The sequence below is a fragment of the Onychomys torridus genome, chromosome 2, assembly GCF_903995425.1.
Source record: "Onychomys torridus chromosome 2, mOncTor1.1, whole genome shotgun sequence".
NCBI lineage: Eukaryota > Metazoa > Chordata > Mammalia > Rodentia > Cricetidae > Onychomys > Onychomys torridus.
Window position 1 is genome coordinate 151,103,277 of NC_050444.1, and position 16,772 is coordinate 151,120,048.

The 16,772-nt window shown below is 42.9% G+C and overlaps 1 protein-coding gene across 4 annotated transcripts in view; it reads left to right on the top strand.

Annotated features, from left to right (window-relative positions):
* Usp48 (ubiquitin specific peptidase 48) overlaps nt 1-16,772 on the top strand; it is a 69,124-nt gene that overhangs the window by 13,345 nt on the left and 39,007 nt on the right. For 2 of the 4 annotated variants that reach the window (XM_036177595.1, XM_036177597.1), the window contains 7 exons: nt 190-298; nt 1,927-2,060; nt 2,821-2,903; nt 7,209-7,388; nt 11,174-11,299; nt 11,789-11,938; nt 16,397-16,594. In XM_036177595.1, the coding sequence (XP_036033488.1) occupies nt 190-298; nt 1,927-2,060; nt 2,821-2,903; nt 7,209-7,388; nt 11,174-11,299; nt 11,789-11,938; nt 16,397-16,594 (980 nt within the window). Of the gene's footprint in view, nt 1-189; nt 299-1,926; nt 2,061-2,820; nt 2,904-7,208; nt 7,389-11,170; nt 11,300-11,788; nt 11,947-16,396; nt 16,595-16,772 lie in introns of those variants that run through there. The other 2 variants (XM_036177596.1, XM_036177598.1) reach the window with 2 other exon arrangements.

Here is a 16,772-nt window from a genome sequence, read left to right on the forward strand (position 1 = left end):
ATTCTAGTCCTTAAGTGACTGATTCCCTAGTCAGCATTTATCTTTATTTTTACCTGTAATTCACATGCTACAATTTCTGCAGCAAGATAATGAAGGTTATAAACACTCCCTCCCCTCTGTCTAGGGTGTGTTAATAGTGACACTGGGTTGTTCTTCTCACTCTGATCCTAACTTTCTTTTTCATTGTAGTTGCAATCAGTGTGGCCGAGAGTCTAAGCTTTTATCAAAGTTCTATGAACTGGAGTTAAACATCCAAGGCCACAAGCAGTTAACGGACTGCATCTCTGAATTCCTGAAGGTACTCACATCCCTGTATACATGGCTTCTACTCACTGGTGTTTCCATGCTATTTTGTTTGGATGGCATTTTGATTCATGGGTACATCCATTATTAGAGACTTGCATATAAGAAATACTTGCTGCTTTTATAAAGGTCCAAAGGGAACTAAAAAGTACCAAAGCAGCCAGCATCTTACCTTAATTTTTTAGGGTTTTGCATGCTTATTTGTATGCAAACTATGTGTATGGTTACAGGCAGCACAGTATTTAAAGAAATCTGATCTCTGTTATAAAGCTAACTTATCTTCTCATGTAATAGAATGCATTAAGTGGGAACATAGCCCCTCTCTGTGTGTTTCTGCTTTCTGTGATCTGAGTTCTGCAGAGATAGGCGGCTTCCTTCCGAGTGAGGAAGGCTTCTTACAAAGCTTGAGCAGGCAGACAGTGTGATAGATGAGCTTGGAGTACACAGTTTCCTGTTTTTAAACAGTGTGTTTACTTTGTTTTAAGCACCATGGTGATATTGGGCTGACAGTACTGGCCAAAACAGGCAAAATCAGCTTCAGTGGAGGTTGTAGTACAGTAGCATGGCTACCAGTAAGTAAAATTTGTAGTGGTGTGTGTGCTGTGGAGGAGGAGAATCCAGGGTGGGGCTGGCTGTAGTTTGAAATGAAATGGTTACAGCAGGAGTGAGCAATACAAGAAAGCAGGAGAGAAGGGTGTTTGTAGGCATCTGAACACTGGAGGGCAGAGTTGGAGTGGGACAGGAAGGTATTTGTGGCACAGTGCTTTAGCAGAGGAAGAGTGACAAAAAATGGATATCTGGATAGAGATGACCACGACAGAGAGGCCTGGTTTGAAGTGTGACTTCTTCAAGTGAGATTCCAGGGCCATCAGAGTTGTAATCCTGCAAGCGACAGAGTGTTTAACAGGATGGCTGTGGGTGTGTCCTCAAGAGGCTGAAGGGCGAGGAGGCTTGGGTAGAACAGGATGCAGGGCCTGGGTAGAACAGGATGCAGGGCCGCTAGGACCATGGGATCACTGGGTAGCACTGGCTAACTGGCTTCTATCTTCAAAGAGTCAGTCAAACTTATCTACTGGGTATGAAGGTGAAAGTCAAGGGGTTTTAAGGCTTGTGGCCTGATTAGTTGGGAGAGGAATTATTTGTGAGGTGAGGACAGAGCTGAATGCTGCAGGTAGAAAGGAAAACCAGGAGTTCAAAGCCAGCTTCAGCTACCAAAAAGAGTTTGGCCTGACGGATAGCTCCATGGCAGAGAGAGCTTGCTTAGCATGTTGAGCGCCTTGGATTACACACACACACACACACACACACACACACACACACACACACACACGTTGGTCTTGAACATGTTTCACTTACTTGAAGGAGAGAAATGAGGAATTTCTGAAGCTTGCAAGGAGGGAAGAAGACTAGGGCCAGTTTCCCAGCCCCAGGAGCCTGAATGAAGTATGGAGTGTTAGTGAGGAGCAGCAGCTGGTCATGTATGCATGGAAGCTGTAGGCAGGACCTGGGAGGAGGAGGAGGAGTGGCATCCTCAGTTGGATGGGAGTGGCTGACCAGTTGTGCTCCGCACCAGAGCTTTCATCACATCCTTGCCAACCAGCTGTCTTATTCCTTCCTGATCAGGAAGAAAAATTAGAAGGAGACAATCGATACTTCTGTGAAAATTGTCAAAGCAAACAGAATGCTACAAGGAAAATTCGACTTCTAAGCCTCCCATGCACTCTCAACTTGCAGCTGATGCGATTTGTGTTTGACAGGTGAGTGTAGCAAGCAGAGAGGACGCTGGCCTGATGACTCATGGAGCCTTTGGTTCTTCTGAATGCATTTCATGATGGTGAAGTGAATCTTTTTTTTCCGAGACAGGGTTTCTCTGTATAGCTTTTGCGCCTTTCCTGGATCTCGCTCTGTAGACCAGACTGCCCTCGAACTCACAGATCTGCCTGCCTCTGCCTCCCGAGTGCTGGGATTATAGGCGTGGGTAACCACCGCCCAGCTGAAGTGAAAATCTTAGAGAGCCTTGTGGTGCCTCATGCCTTTAATTAATCCTAGCACTCTAGAGGCAGAGGCAGGTAAATCTCTGAGTTCTAGGCCAGTCTAGACTACAGAGTGAGTTCCAGCATCCTTAGGATTTTTATTTTATTCCAAATAAAAGAGGCCAGTTGTATATAGGATGAGAGCTGGAGATATAAAGAGAATCTATGTTTCTAAATATTATTAATTTTTTAGCTTTTTAATTAAAAACTGTAAGTACCTGGCTGAATTACCTTGATATGACCATATTTCATGTAAAATTTTCCTCTATGGGAATGCATCTTTCACTTATAATTGAAACAAGGTGGTGTTGCATGTGGGCATACAGGCTCTGCTTGTGGAGTGGGTTGCTTGCAGAGGGGATCAGCCTTTGCCCATGTGTACTGGATTACTAGGAAGGAATATAGCTGCTGTAAAGGAGCTGGCAGCGTGTGTACATGTTTTTGATGGGTTGACTGTTGTTACTGTGTGTCCTCTTTATGGCAGGCAAACCGGACACAAGAAGAAGCTCAATGCCTATATCGGCTTCTCAGAGAGTCTGGATATGGAGCCTTATGTGGAGCACAAAGGTACTGTTTCTATTAAGCTGTGTCTATTGTTAGCTTGAGATGAACCCGAGGCTTGCTCTCCATGCACACAGCTGCAGTGTTCCTCAAATCCCCGTTTTCAGGCTTTGCAGATAGCAGCTTTTTTGATAAAGATGTTATTTTTCATTTATTTATAAGAGTAAGCGCACTTAAATTTTATCTGTCCCATCGGACCCTGCTAAATCATTTTTTTATTGCCAAGAAAGACATTGATAAAATTTCAAGATAGAAAATGTGAACATTAGCATGAACCACCCCAAAAGAGAAACCTTATTACAGCAACCTGGAGCCTGCTGGGTGCTCATCATCCCTCCATGTTTTTCTGTTCTTTCCTTCCTCTCTCCCTCCCTTTCTCCCTTCCTTCCTTCCTTTTTTCTGCGATTTTTTTTTTTTCCCCTTTTGGTTTTTTGAGACAGGGTTTCTCTGTGTAGCTTTGTGCCTTTCCTGGAACTCACTTGGTAGCCCAGGTTGGCCTCGAACTCACAGAGACCCGCCTGGCTGTGCCTCCCAAGTGCTGGGATTAAAGACATGCGCCACAACCGCCTGGCTTTTTTGAGACAGGGTTTCTCTGTAACAGCACAGGCTGTCCTGGGACTCACCATGTAGAGCAGGCTGGTCTCTCTAATTCAGACCTACCTGCCTCTGCCTCCTAAGTACTTGCTGGGATTAAAGGTGTGTGCCACTGCCACCTTGCTTTACTTTTCCCCCATTAAGGATTTCACACAAACTACTTTCCCCCAGTCTTGATATTTGGGTTTATTCTTTTTGCCTCCTGGGAGAGGGCCAGGCAAATGATAACATAATTAACCCTGCTGTACTGCTGCTGCTCTGGTTGGGATTGGGGGTTGGGGTGGCTGGAAAAAAGAACCATCTCAGGTGTTTCCCAAAGTAGGTTTCTGACAACAACACACAAAACAGTCTAATTGGACCTCATGAACTTCATCTGGATTACTGATTTATTCCTCTAATTCAGACTTACTGTGTGTAGCAAAGTCCAACCCTTTTTAAATTAAGTACTTTGGTTAGGATATAAATTATTTGGTTAGGATATTAATGGGTTATGTACTTTTGTCATATTTAATTCTCTTCCTCCACTGCGCTCCCTCATACCCTGCGTCCTACTCTACTCGTCCTTTTCTTGCTAGCTAGTCACACCTGCTTTCCTACACATTTTATTTTATTACTATTATTATTATTGGGTTTTTTGTTTGTTTGTTTCAAGACAGGGTTTCTCTCTTAGCTTTGCACCTTTCCTGGAACTCACTCTGTAGCTCAGGCTAGCCTCGAACTCAACAGAGATTCACCTGCTTCTGCCTCCCGAATGCTTGGATTAAGGTGTGCGCCACCACCGCCTGGCTTTTTTTTTTTTTTTAATTTGGTTTTTTGAGACAGGGTTTCTCTGTAGCTTTGAGCCTGTCATGGACTAGCTCTGTAGACCAGGCTGGCCTCGAACTCAGAGATCCACCTTCCTCTGCCCCCAAGTGCTGGGATTACAGGCATGCGCCACCACCGCCCAGCTTCTTACACACAGTCTTCATTACTCTTACATCCTTTCTCCATTCTGTACTTCATTGACATTTTCAAGCTCCTAGCTTCTCTAAGGTTGCACGCTTAGTTTTTTTAGAGCAGTATGGGAATAGTGCCACTGTATCTTCTGACCCTGTTATCTTGGACATGCTAGCTTCTGTTTGTCAAAAATGATCTGTGAAGAGATTTTCATATAGTGGGACAAATGCAGCTTGCTCCATAAGACCCTTAGGAACACCTGCCTAGGTAGATGTCATCAGAGTGTAGGTCTTGAGGATCACCCAGATTTAGGAAATTGTGGTCCATCCTGTGGCCATGAAGTTTCTTCCACTTTTTTTTCCATGCTGTTCTGCAAAGCTAGGGATCTGTCTCTCCTTTTGGGATCCAACATTTAAATGTATGAGCCTAAGGTGGACGTTTTTTTATTCAAACCACCACAGCTGATAAATTTTCGTATCTGTTTGTTGTGGCAGGATAATTCACTTCTGTTATTTAGTGAACTTAAGAACTCTGGTTTTAAAGAAAACATGAGATATTTACATGTAAAGTGGAACACATTTTAGCTTCAAAGAAATTCTGTCATTTGTGACAAGGATAAATCTGAATGACAAGACCTGGAAGTGTCTCGGGTGTGGAACGAAAAATCCTTAATGTGGAGCTCATACAAGTAGAAATGAACTGGGGAGCTTATTTTACAAGGATGCAGCTCATGGGATAAAGTTTGAAGATCTATTGCATGATGTGGTGGACTGAAATTAATCGTTCCAAGGCAAGCCATGGTGGCGCACACCTTTAATCTTATCACTTAGTAGTCAGAGGCAGGTGAATCCTGGAGTTCAAAACCAGCCTGATCTTCAGAACTAGTTCCAGGAAAGCCAGGCATATATAGAGAAATCCTGTGTCGAAAAACTAACACACAAACAAAAAACAACAGTTCCTTGTGTTTTCTGGGAAGATTTGAAGAGTAGAAAGATTCATGCCATTGATAACAAATCATCTGCTGGCCCTGGCCTGTAGGCTGGTGGCATTCATGTGCTCTTTAGTTCTTCGTTCTTTGTTCTTGCAAGTTGAGCTATACATTTAAGACATAGAAATCCGTGTGTCCTGGTGTATGTCTGGAGGTGTCAGAAGACAGTTTCTTGTTTTCTACCTTGTTGAGTGGGGTCTGTGTTGTTTCCGCTATGCTTTTTTTTTTGGGGGGGGGGGAGCTGAGAATTGAACCCAGGGCCTTGCGCTTGCTAGGCAACCACTCTACCACTGAGTTAAATCCCCAACCTCCACTATGCTTTTTTTTATTCCAAGGCTGACTGGCCAAAAAGCTTCCAGCTAGTTCTATCTCCTTGCCTTCCATTCTACCTCAGGAGCTCTGGGATTCTCCCTGGCACAATTCAGAAATACTGTGTTGCTCCTGTAGTATTTTTATCTTAACCCAGACTTTTGACCCACATGTTAATCTTTTTTAATGTCCTCCTCACTAAGTCTGCAGAATTTTGTTCCTTTAATCAACTGCTATTTTTCTTAGTCTAAAATAAGGTCCAGCATGTTCAGTGATTGAGTGATGGACTCTTTTTAAGAGTATTACAGCAGTGTTGTAATAAAGTTGAGTGTGAAGTTGTTTTTAAAGAAATATTGTTTGTAAAAACTTCCAAATCTTACCAGTTTAAATATCTATAGACATGAGAATGGTTCCACATTTTTGTTTTTAATGTGCATGAATTGTGTGTGTGTGTGTGTGTGTGTGTGTGTGTGTGTGTGTGTGTGTGTGTTTTCATTCCTTGTGCTTGCAAAGTTCTGAAGAGGGAGGGCATGAGATCTAGTATTGATAGTTGTGAGCCTACCTTATGGGTGCTGGAATTCTTTGATTTTTTTTTTTGTTTTAAATTTTAATTTTATGTGTCTTGAATGTTTTGTCTTCATGTTCATGCCTAACCTTTTTCTTTTGAAATATGGTTTCAATATGTAGTCCAAGCTAGTTTGGAATTTACAGAGATCCTACTACCTTTGCCTTCTATGCGTTAGGATTAAAGACATACATCACAACCACACTTAGCTACTTTTTCCAAACTAGGAGTTGTTTTTTTTTTTTTTTTTTTTTTTTAAATTAAAGACGTGTAGCTTTGGAGCTTGTCCTGAAACTCAGAGATCCACCTGCCTCAGCCTCCTGAGGGCAGCACCACTGCTCAGCTTCAGAAGGTTTTATTGAAATAGGCTTGGAGGTACACATCTTTTCCAGAACTCAGGTGCAGAAGCAGGTATATTTGACTCCAGCCTGGTGGTCTATATAGCTGAGTTCCAGGCCAGACAAGAATACATGGGGAGATCTTGCTGTCTCAAAACATAAAAGACTTTACGTACTTTTTTTTTTTTTCTTTCTAATTTGTGTTTTGAGACATGTCTTACATATAGTCCAGCCTTGGCCTGGACTGCACTAAATAGCTCACACACTGTCCTCCACCTTGTAATCCTCCTGCTTCAGCCTCCCTTGTTGCCGATGCTCTACAAAGAAAAGTCAACTATATTTTTATAAACATCTTTATCTTTTTTTTTTTTTTTTGCCCATTTGAGTTGTTTAGCTGTGTATAGCACACAATAGCCTTGACTTTGTTGATCCTCTTACCTCAGTTGCTGGGATGATGCTGGGTTATAGGGGTGCAGCCACTTTTACCTTTTGTATTCTGTGCTTAAAGAACTATAGTGTTATTAGTTATGCTCAAGCTATAAGGAATGCTATCATGGAAAGTTATTCTTTTCTCCTTGCAGGTGGGCCGTTTGTGTATGAACTCAGTGCAGTCCTTATCCACAGAGGAGTGAGTGCTTATTCTGGCCACTACATTGCCCACGTGAAAGATCCTCAGTCTGGAGAGTGGTATAAGTTCAATGATGAGGACATAGAGAAGATGGAGGGGAAGAAATTACAACTGGGAATTGAGGAAGATCTAGGTAAAACCTTTAAGTTGTGAGTGCTCTTTTCAAATATAAATTTTGTTGTTGTGGTTGTTGACTTTGAGACAGGGTCTTACTGTGTAGCTCTGGAACTACTCTGTCCTGGAACTCCCCATGTAGACCAGCCAGTCCTTGAACTCATAGAGATGTGCCTGCTTCTGCCTCCTGAGTGATGGATTAAAAGCGTGTGCCACCATGCCTGGCTTAAAATAAAACTAACTTCCTTCCTTCCTTCCTTCCTTTCCCTATTTATTCCTGGCAATGTTTGATGCTCTTATGGCCCAAGATTGTTAATGGTTATTGAGGATATTAACACCGCTAGGCATCTTTTGTTAGCAGTTCCTGCTTCAAGAAAAACCAAGCATAGATCGCTGTGCCAGGAAATCATGAAGGCGAAGTGGTCGGTGTCAGTTAGTTACATATAGGGTTTATTCTTTGTGCCAGGGAAGGGGGTTGTGCTAAAAGGAGTTATTGGGTCTTAGAGGAAGGTGTGTCATCTTCTTCCCCGTTGAGAAAAACTGACAGTCTCAGGACAGCTCTCATCACCTCAGCTGTCATTATCTTTAGTTTTGTTCCCGAGTGGCCGGCCAAGTCTGATAGGAGCCAGTGATCCCCCCCCCCCCATCTGGAAGAGTTTTTATTATGTTTAATATTTTGAGATTTCTCCAGGTTGGCCTTGAACTTCCTGTTGCATTGGTCCTACCCCTTGGTTCCCCATTCAGGATACTGCAGGGATCACACCTGTGCACCACCAAACCTGACTCACAGCTGAGTTGCCAAGGGGTCCAAGAGGAAGAGCACTGGCACTTAGTTAGGCCTTGCTGGCTTTGAGTCTCTAAGTCCCATTTCATTTAGAGACTGTCACTTTTCTTGTCACTGTTGCAGTACCTGACACAGAAAGCTGTGGAGAGCAAAGCTCACTTTTCAGGGTGTTGTGAACCTCCTTGGCCAGGAAGGTCTGAGCGAGCAGCTCAACCCTTTGGGGTTGGAGCACGTGGTATCCATCCAAGATGAACTTTGCAGTAGTGAGGAGCAGCCCTAGCCACACTATTTCTACCCGCCAGCCCCCATTTCCCCCATCCTAAGCTTGCACACCTGCTCCAGGTCCTGCCAGCAGCTAGAGAGTAAGTGTTCAAATGTGGTGGGCATTTCACATCCGAGCTGGACTGAGGTGACCCTTAGGTTCCCAATTTTTGCTATAGTTATTTTTTTGTGGGGGGGGAGCTGAGGATCCAACCCCCGTCCTTGCTCTTGCTTGGCAAGAGCTCTACCATTGAGCTAAATCCACACCCCCTACTATAGTGTTTTATGGGAACAATGTTACCACCAACTTAATTTTGTACTTTTCTTAAGATAAACCTTAGATTGTAAATAATTGTTTTTCATTTTGAGTGTTTATGGCAGTTGTCTACATTGTAAAAAATGAAATGGTAAGATTTAAAAACATTTTAAAAAGTTGTTAGGTCTACTATCCATTTTAGACATGTCACCAGTCTTCAATTTTTTTTTTTTGTGAGGATTGAACCCAGGACCTTGCGCTTGCTAGGCAAGCACTAATTTTTTTAAGATTTTTTTTTTTAAAGATCTCATTACAGATGGTTTTGAGCCACCATGTGGGTGCTGGGAATTGAACTCAGGACCTCTGGAAGAGCAGTCAGCGCTCTTGACCACTGAGCCATCTCTCCAGCCCCTCAATTTTAAAAGTCTTTTGTTTACCAGTATTCTGTTCTGATACTTAAATTTTTCATTTGGGTTTTTTTGTTGTTGTCTTTTATTTTTGTTTGGTTTTTCAAGATAAGGTTTCTCTATATCTCCAGCTGTCCTGGAACTTGCTCTGTAGAGCAGACTGGTCTTGAACTCACAGAGATCTGCCTGCCTCTTGAGTGCTGGGATCAAAGGCATATGCCACCACTGCCAGGTGACATAGTTTTATTATGTGACCCAGCCTGGCCATAAAATGTGTCAACCCTTACTTACCTCAGCCTTCCTAGCTCTTATGTTATAGCTCTCCATGGAATGGTCTATCAAGATAGGACCTCATGTAGCTTGAATCCCTCACTGTTAAAACAGTATCACAGGCCTTTAAGATCTTCCTGTCTCAGCCTCTTTGAATGCTATGATGAAAAGAGGCTCCAATCATCTAGCTTTGGATTAATTTTTATAATTTCTGGCTAACATTTAGGGTCAGGCAAGGTGGCACACACTTTTAACCCTAGCACTTTGAAACCAGGCTAGCCTGGCCTAGACATTAAATTATAGGCCAACACTATACAGAGTGTGAGACCCTGCCTCAAAAAGAAAAGGGGGTTTGTGTACAACTTAAGTCACATGAGTAATAGTGCTGTTGGTTTTTGCCCTAGCTGAACTGGAACTTTTTTTCTTTTTTTTTTAAAAGCATTTACTTATCATTCATTCATTAATTTTTGATTATTTTTGGTTTTTCCTAGACAGGGCTTCTCTTTTTTTTTTTTTCCCCCCTGTTTTGTTTTGTTTTTTCGAGACAGGGTTTCTCTGTAGCTTTGGAGGCTGTCCTAGAGATTGCTTTGTAGACCAGGCTGGTCTGGAACTCAGAGAGCCACCCCTCCCACCCCCCACCCCCCCAGTGCTGGGATTACAGGTGTGTGCCACCACCACCTGGCTTCTCTGTGTTGTTTTGGTCCCTGTCCTGGATCTTGTTCTGTAAACCAGGCTGGCCTTGAACTCACAGAGATCTGCCTGGCTCTGCTTCCCAAGTGCTGGGATTAAAAAAGGCATGAGCCACCACCACCCGAACTGGAACTTTTAACTATGGCCATCATAGGCTTCCAACTTTTGTGAGGTTTCCCAGATTGGTTCCTAAGTGTAGTTATGGATCCCATACTCAGCCATAGAACATATTTTTATCTTTTATCTTTTATCTGTTAAAGCCAGACAGGAAATGCTGTTACTCCAGCATTCTAACAGTGAGGCAGAAGGGCCACATTTGAGACCAACCTTGACTGCAGTGCTTGTCTGCTTTCCATACCATCACCTCACCTCAGTGAAGAGGGCCACGGTGCCTGCAGGCACTCCTCATTACCTGAGCTCTCTCTCTCCCTAGAGCTCACATGGTAGAAGACTCCCAAAGTTGTCCTGACTTCTACCAGCACTGCTTGCAAAGCTCAGGCACACACAGAGGCACAGAACAAAACTCAGATCTGCCTGGCTCTACCCCCAAGGCTGGGATTAAAGGCACGCACCTCCACTGCTTGGTGGTTTTTATTTTTAATGTGTGAATATTATTCCTATCTATAAGTGCACCACAGGCTTCCACCACAGAGGTGTGAAGCGGTTGTCTTATTCTGAGGCCAGAAGAGTGGCAGAACTGGAAGCAGACTTTTGTTTGTGAGCCACCACTTGGGTGCTGGGAACTGGAAACTCTGTTCCCCTATAAGAGCAGCCAGTGCTCCTAACTGCTCCTAACTGCTGAACCAGTTCTCAGCTCCTAGAAATCATCGTGTGTGCTCAGAAGTCAGGTCAATCTTTGGTCCCTTGGGCACCATCCATTTGGTTTTTCTGAGACAGGGTCTTTAATAGCTTTGAGTTTGTTTAGATCCAGCAATTCCCAGGGATCTACCTATCTCCACTGCTTGAGTACGGAGGTTTTAAGTATGTGCCACTGCACCCCTTTCTTTAAATGTGGGTTTGAGGGATACTTATGTAGTGAGTTCTTTATTTAAGTGAGTCATATAAATCTCCTCCCCCCCACCCTTAAAGTATGGACCATGTGGTTAAGTTGTCTTTAAATTTCTTTATCCCAGCAGAGCCTTCTAAATCCCAGACCCGCAAACCCAAGTGTGGCAAAGGAACTCACTGTTCTCGAAATGCCTACATGTTGGTTTATAGACTGCAAACCCAGGAAAAGAACCACACAACGGTTCAAGTCCCAGGTAATCACTTTTCCTGAATTGCTTCTGGAAATGCTTTAGAAGTCTGTACTCCACACTTATTAATGACCACCACCAGCTTACACAAATTGTGACAGGTCTGTTGAATATGGTAAATGATAATGTAAGTGCTGGTCACAATTACTGCACTTTTTGGAGGGACTAGGACTTAGGACTTTTCTGTTACCCCAACACCAAAAAGAGGCAGAAGCAATTTTCAATAATGTTAAATAGAAGGTAACCTGGCTTGACGTTTGCTTTTATTTCAACTTGTAGAGCCAAAGCAACTGGTTTACCTAGCATGTCCCATGTACCGTAGTAGAGTGCCATTTGATGCTTCTGGGCAGTCTGTGGGCAGGACCTGGTTTCATTACACCTTCAGTTTCCCTGAAGAAGTTTCCATTCATCTCAAAATGATATTGTGCACATCAGTGTAGTCTCTGTCTTTGGAAAAGAAGATAAGGTTAGTTTTTGTGTTTCTCTTTTGGATAGCCTTTCTTCAAGAGCTGGTAGATCGGGATAATTCCAAGTTTGAGGAGTGGTGTGTTGAAATGGCCGAGATGCGCAGGCAGAGCGTGGACAAAGGCAGAGCGAAACACGAGGAGGTGAAGGAGCTGTACCAAAGGTTGCCTGCTGGAGCTGGTCTGTGAGATATTCCAGGACAACACTATTGCCATTGAATGCCTGGGGGTTTTGCTTTGTGCTGCTTTAAATCTTTAAATGTTGCAAAGATGTTTATGAAAAACCCATTTTCTCCTCCTAGAGGCCAGCTTAAACATTCTAAAATCACTATGTAAACTGGCAGTAATCAGACATAGAGATATATAATTTTCTTTGTCACTTCTTTTCAAAGTCTGAGGCTGTTACTGAATGATAAACTGCACATTCATGATCTGTAAAGACTTTTGCTATGAGCTGGTGAGACAGATCAGGGGAAAAGGTGCTTGCTCCAAGCCTGACATTGATTCCCAAGACACACATGGTGTGAGAGAACTGACTTCTGTTGGCTCTTCTTTGGCCTTTGCATGCTTGAATGCCACCCCCCTCCCTATGCATACACATTTTTTTTTTAAGGCTAGGTGTGGTGGTGCATGCCATTAATTCCAGCACCCGGGAAGGCAGAGGTTGTCAGATCCGGTGAGTTATCAGCCAGCCTGGTCTGCATAGCAGGTTTCAGGCTAGCCAAGGCGTCATAGTGAAACTTTGTCTCAATTTTTTTCCTTCCGTGAGATGAAATGTTTCTAAAGCCAGACCTGATTGGATCACTGTGACCTTTCTTCTGTTTTTAAATCCTTTGTTCCCTAGGAATGTTAACTGAGATACACATGTGTACACTTTTTTTTATTTTAAAGATTTATTTATTTATTATGTATACAGTGTTCTGCCTGCATGTATCCCTGCAGGCCAGAAGAGGACACCAGATCTCACTACAGATGGTTGTGAGCCATCATGTAGTTGCTGGGAATTGAACTCAGGACCTCTGGAAGAGCAGTCAGTGCTCCTAACCTGAGCCATCTCTCCAGCCCACGTGTACACTTAGAATTATCCACACAACCTGTTTGTTCATCTTATGTATCCTTGTTTATTCAAATTTACCTTTGTGCCTTCTGTGGCTGGGAATTGTCAAAATCAAGAAACAAATCCCACAGCCTCATTCACCTGCATATGGTAGAGAGCATTGTGTATTCGAGCATAAAATTATATGGATGGTTTTGTTTTTTGAGAGAGAGAGAGAGAGAGAGAGAGAGAGAGAGAGAGAGTGAGTGTGTGTGTGTGTGTGTGTGTGTGTGTGTGTGTTCATTTCACATTACTGGTATAATTAATATCAAAGATGACTTAAGTCACTAGGCCCATATGAAAGGTCTTTAGGTGTTCTCTCCCTGACTCTGGTTACAGCTCAAGGACAGAGCATGTGCTTGTATAGATGTGTCCCAGCTTCTACCCAAGCACCCAATGGAGGTAAAAAGTCATCCCAAACTGTTGTTTATTTCAATTCAGTTCTTTCTTTGTGACTTGGTACTTGAACTGTGTTTAAGTGCTAGAATAATCCAAAAAAGTCACTGACTTTTACTTAATAGGAAACTCAGGAGTCAGATCAGTGTCTTTCACTGTGCAGAAGGGAACTCCTGTCCTAAAGACAGAATGGCATGATGCAGTTTAGGGTGAAGGTCTGGGGGAAGAGCACATGCTCTGCTCTGGAGAGGTGCTGGATCATGAGCCACTCACTCTTATGGTGCCATGATGTCTTTTATACCTTGGTCAATCAGGAAGCTTCTTAATGGAAACTCCTTATTCTTAAACGATTATTGTTTTATATTGTCTTGTAAGCATTCTTTTTAAGGGCCTCCTGCCCTAAAAATCCAAGTCACATGAAAAACAACATCCCTTTGGCGACTGTTATTTAAACTTGAAGGTGTTTAAAATCTAGATAAATGGTTATATTTTTCATGCTATTATTTATTCAGGACGTTTGTTGTACTCAGAATCCATTGGGTTTTTGTTTGTTTGTTTTTAAACCCTCATTTTAAACTCACTTATGATATTTAGCGTGTTCAAGCTGGCCTTACTCAGTAGCTCAGGGTGGCCTCATTCATGGCAGTCTTCAGCCTCCTTGGTGCTGGGATTAGAGGTGCATCACCACGGTGTCTAGGGCACATGATTATTTCATAGTCCTAGCCATTGAAAGAGCTATCACCACAGCTAAGGCTTTCTCTCCCAGGACCCCAGCACATTAAAGTGAGTGCTGGAAATGGGTTGGTTCAGCCTCTCTCTCTCTCTCTGCCTCTCTCTGCCCCCCCCCCCCCCTGTCTCTCTCTGTCATTACTGTTCAGACCTGTAAAGCCAGAAGTGGGTCCCCCCCTCCCAATCTTGGAATCTTGCATTATTAATTCATGATCATTTAAAAGTAAAACAGCAAACTTCATTGGGAAGTTTTCCATTGGATTCTAGTAGCGGATTTGCCAGGTTAACTTTGAGTTCCAGTACATACTCAGTTTTTCTCTTTAGTCTCTTAGGACTCTCTGTTAGAGTGGTTAGTCTTTTTGTCTCTTGAGACAAGGTTTCACCCTAGCCGATCTGGAGATCACCGTGTGACCACTACTGATAGGCTCAGACATGGGTGATCCTCCCACTTCAGTCTGAGTACCAGGCTGACAGATGAGAGCCACCTCGCCCAGCATCAAGAGCCAGATTCATTTGGTTTATTTTTTTCAGCAACAGAAGGCTCACCTCCCTGGGTGCTGGAAGAACAGAATACTTGGAGAATTAGTCCTTAAATGAGAACCCCCCCCCACTCCCCCTTGGAAAAACTTAAAATTACTCAAACTTTAGTCTTTGACTTTGTATGGGGAAGTAGTAGCTACTTGGAGACTCTTATCCTCAGATTGGTCACCCCCTCACCCCCTTTTTTTGGGAGCCGAGGATCCAAAACCTAGGCCTTGCGCTTGTTAGCGAGTGCTCGCTCTACCATTGAACTAAATCCCCAACATCCCCCCCCCCTTCTTATATCCAACGTAAACCTGATGAACAGCACAGAACAAGGGAGGCATTTTGAATATAATTGGCTATGGTATGATTTAGGGGTATGGGTTGATAATAGTACTGGGCATTGAACAAGGGCAGTGCACATTCAAACAGTCACTCTACAAAGGGCAAGTGTGTGTTCCTGTTTTGCCTTTTCATTTATTTGTTGATGGTGCTCGAGATTTGGCCCAGGGTTCCTCTTATGTTAGGCAAATAGTCTACCATTGAACTACAAGTCCCTGGCCATTGCCATGCTGTTATCTTGTAGGATGTCATGACCATTTTTCCTGTTCTGTGTCTTTCGGTCTCCTCTTAAGTTTGGATGTACAATTAACTTTTCTATATCTCTTTTCTTCCAAAAAGCTCAAAATGCTTCACATATCTTATCTTTTACACTCAGCAACATCTCTGTGAGGTAGGTAGAAGGCAGGTATTATTACCTTCATTTTGCAAATTAAAGATCTGAAGCCTAGAGAGCTTAGGTGACTTGCTCAGCTTGAGTGTCTCAAGGCAGAACTTGGAGTCGACTTGATCTCCACTGGCAGTTGCCATCTCCCCAAAGCTGCCTGGTGCTGCCCTCTGCCGTCCAGTCTCAGTGCGGAAGGGGAGCTGTCACGTCCAGATTTTGTTTTCTGTCACAACATTGAGCTGATTTACATTAAAATCAAGAGTGGGAGTTAGCTTTCTGGCTGTGTGACTCTGGGGGTCTGAAACTGTTAAAGTGAGCTTTGCACTAAAGTGTCTGCCCCTCAGATCTCACCAGAAGTAGCACACGATACATACAAATCATGAATTCACCCTCTATGTTTTCTCCTATGTTTTATGCTGGGACTCACTGGAGATCTTTGTAAGTAATCAAAGCTGTCCCTTTATTTTTAATTTTGCCTTTTGGGGAACTCTGGAACTCCCTCTCCCCAAATTAAAATTCATTTTGAAATGTCTGGTGTTCTTAATTTTTGAGCTTCAAAACTATTAATAATTCAGTTCTAGTGTACTCTGTCATTTCTATACATTATTTTCTTGAAATAAATAACAATGAAAAAAATGGACTTTTTCTGAACACCATAAAACATAAATCCTTTTTCTGAACACCAGCCTCATCTTGGATTCAGGAAAATTAAAAAATGAGCTTGTGAAGTGTGGTTGTAGCTGATAAGTTTAACTGGTAACTTAAGAGCTTGCTTCTCATTTTAATTTTCAGATATATACTTGTTCAGGGTAAGGGACAAGGTGATGATTTTTTCACACAGCACCCAAGTGTCCTCATGGAAGCCCTGCTGTGCTCTCAAGCAAGGCACTTCTCTCTGTAGATGCCTCTTGTAGAATGTGGCTAATAATACCCGCCGATCCTGTAGGGCTCTGTGCAGATGTGGTTTCATGTACATCTCGAGCTCACAGGAGTGCTAGCTAACTCAAGTTCTTAGTCACATCACACATCAAATACCTTCCAGTGATTCTTCTGATCCTGCTGACTCTTGGACAAAGTTTGCACTGGCTTTTGAGGACTATGATTTGTTGTATCATTTAGTCCAAAAACTGTAAAAATACATAGTTTCTTCCCATTCCTTTCTTTCTCAGAGCCCTATGAGTTTGTCTCTCTTGAATGGCTGCAAAAGTGGTTAGATGAATCAACACCCACTAAACCTATTGATAATCATGCTTGCCTATGTTCGCACGACAAGCTTCATCCAGATAAAATATCAATTATGAAGAGAATATCTGAATATGCAGCTGACGTTTTCTACAGTCGATATGGAGGAGGTCCACGACTAACTGGTAAGTCAGGGTGTCATCTCTGCTTACAAGAGTAACACCTGGAGTTTGGCACTGTGCTCTTTGAGATCAGGACAGGACGACAACATGCAGTAAGTAACTATATTCATGCAATTTGCAAAATGGAGTTGCCAGTTAGAGCAGAATTGAAACCAGGCTACTGATGGGGGTGCAGACAAAA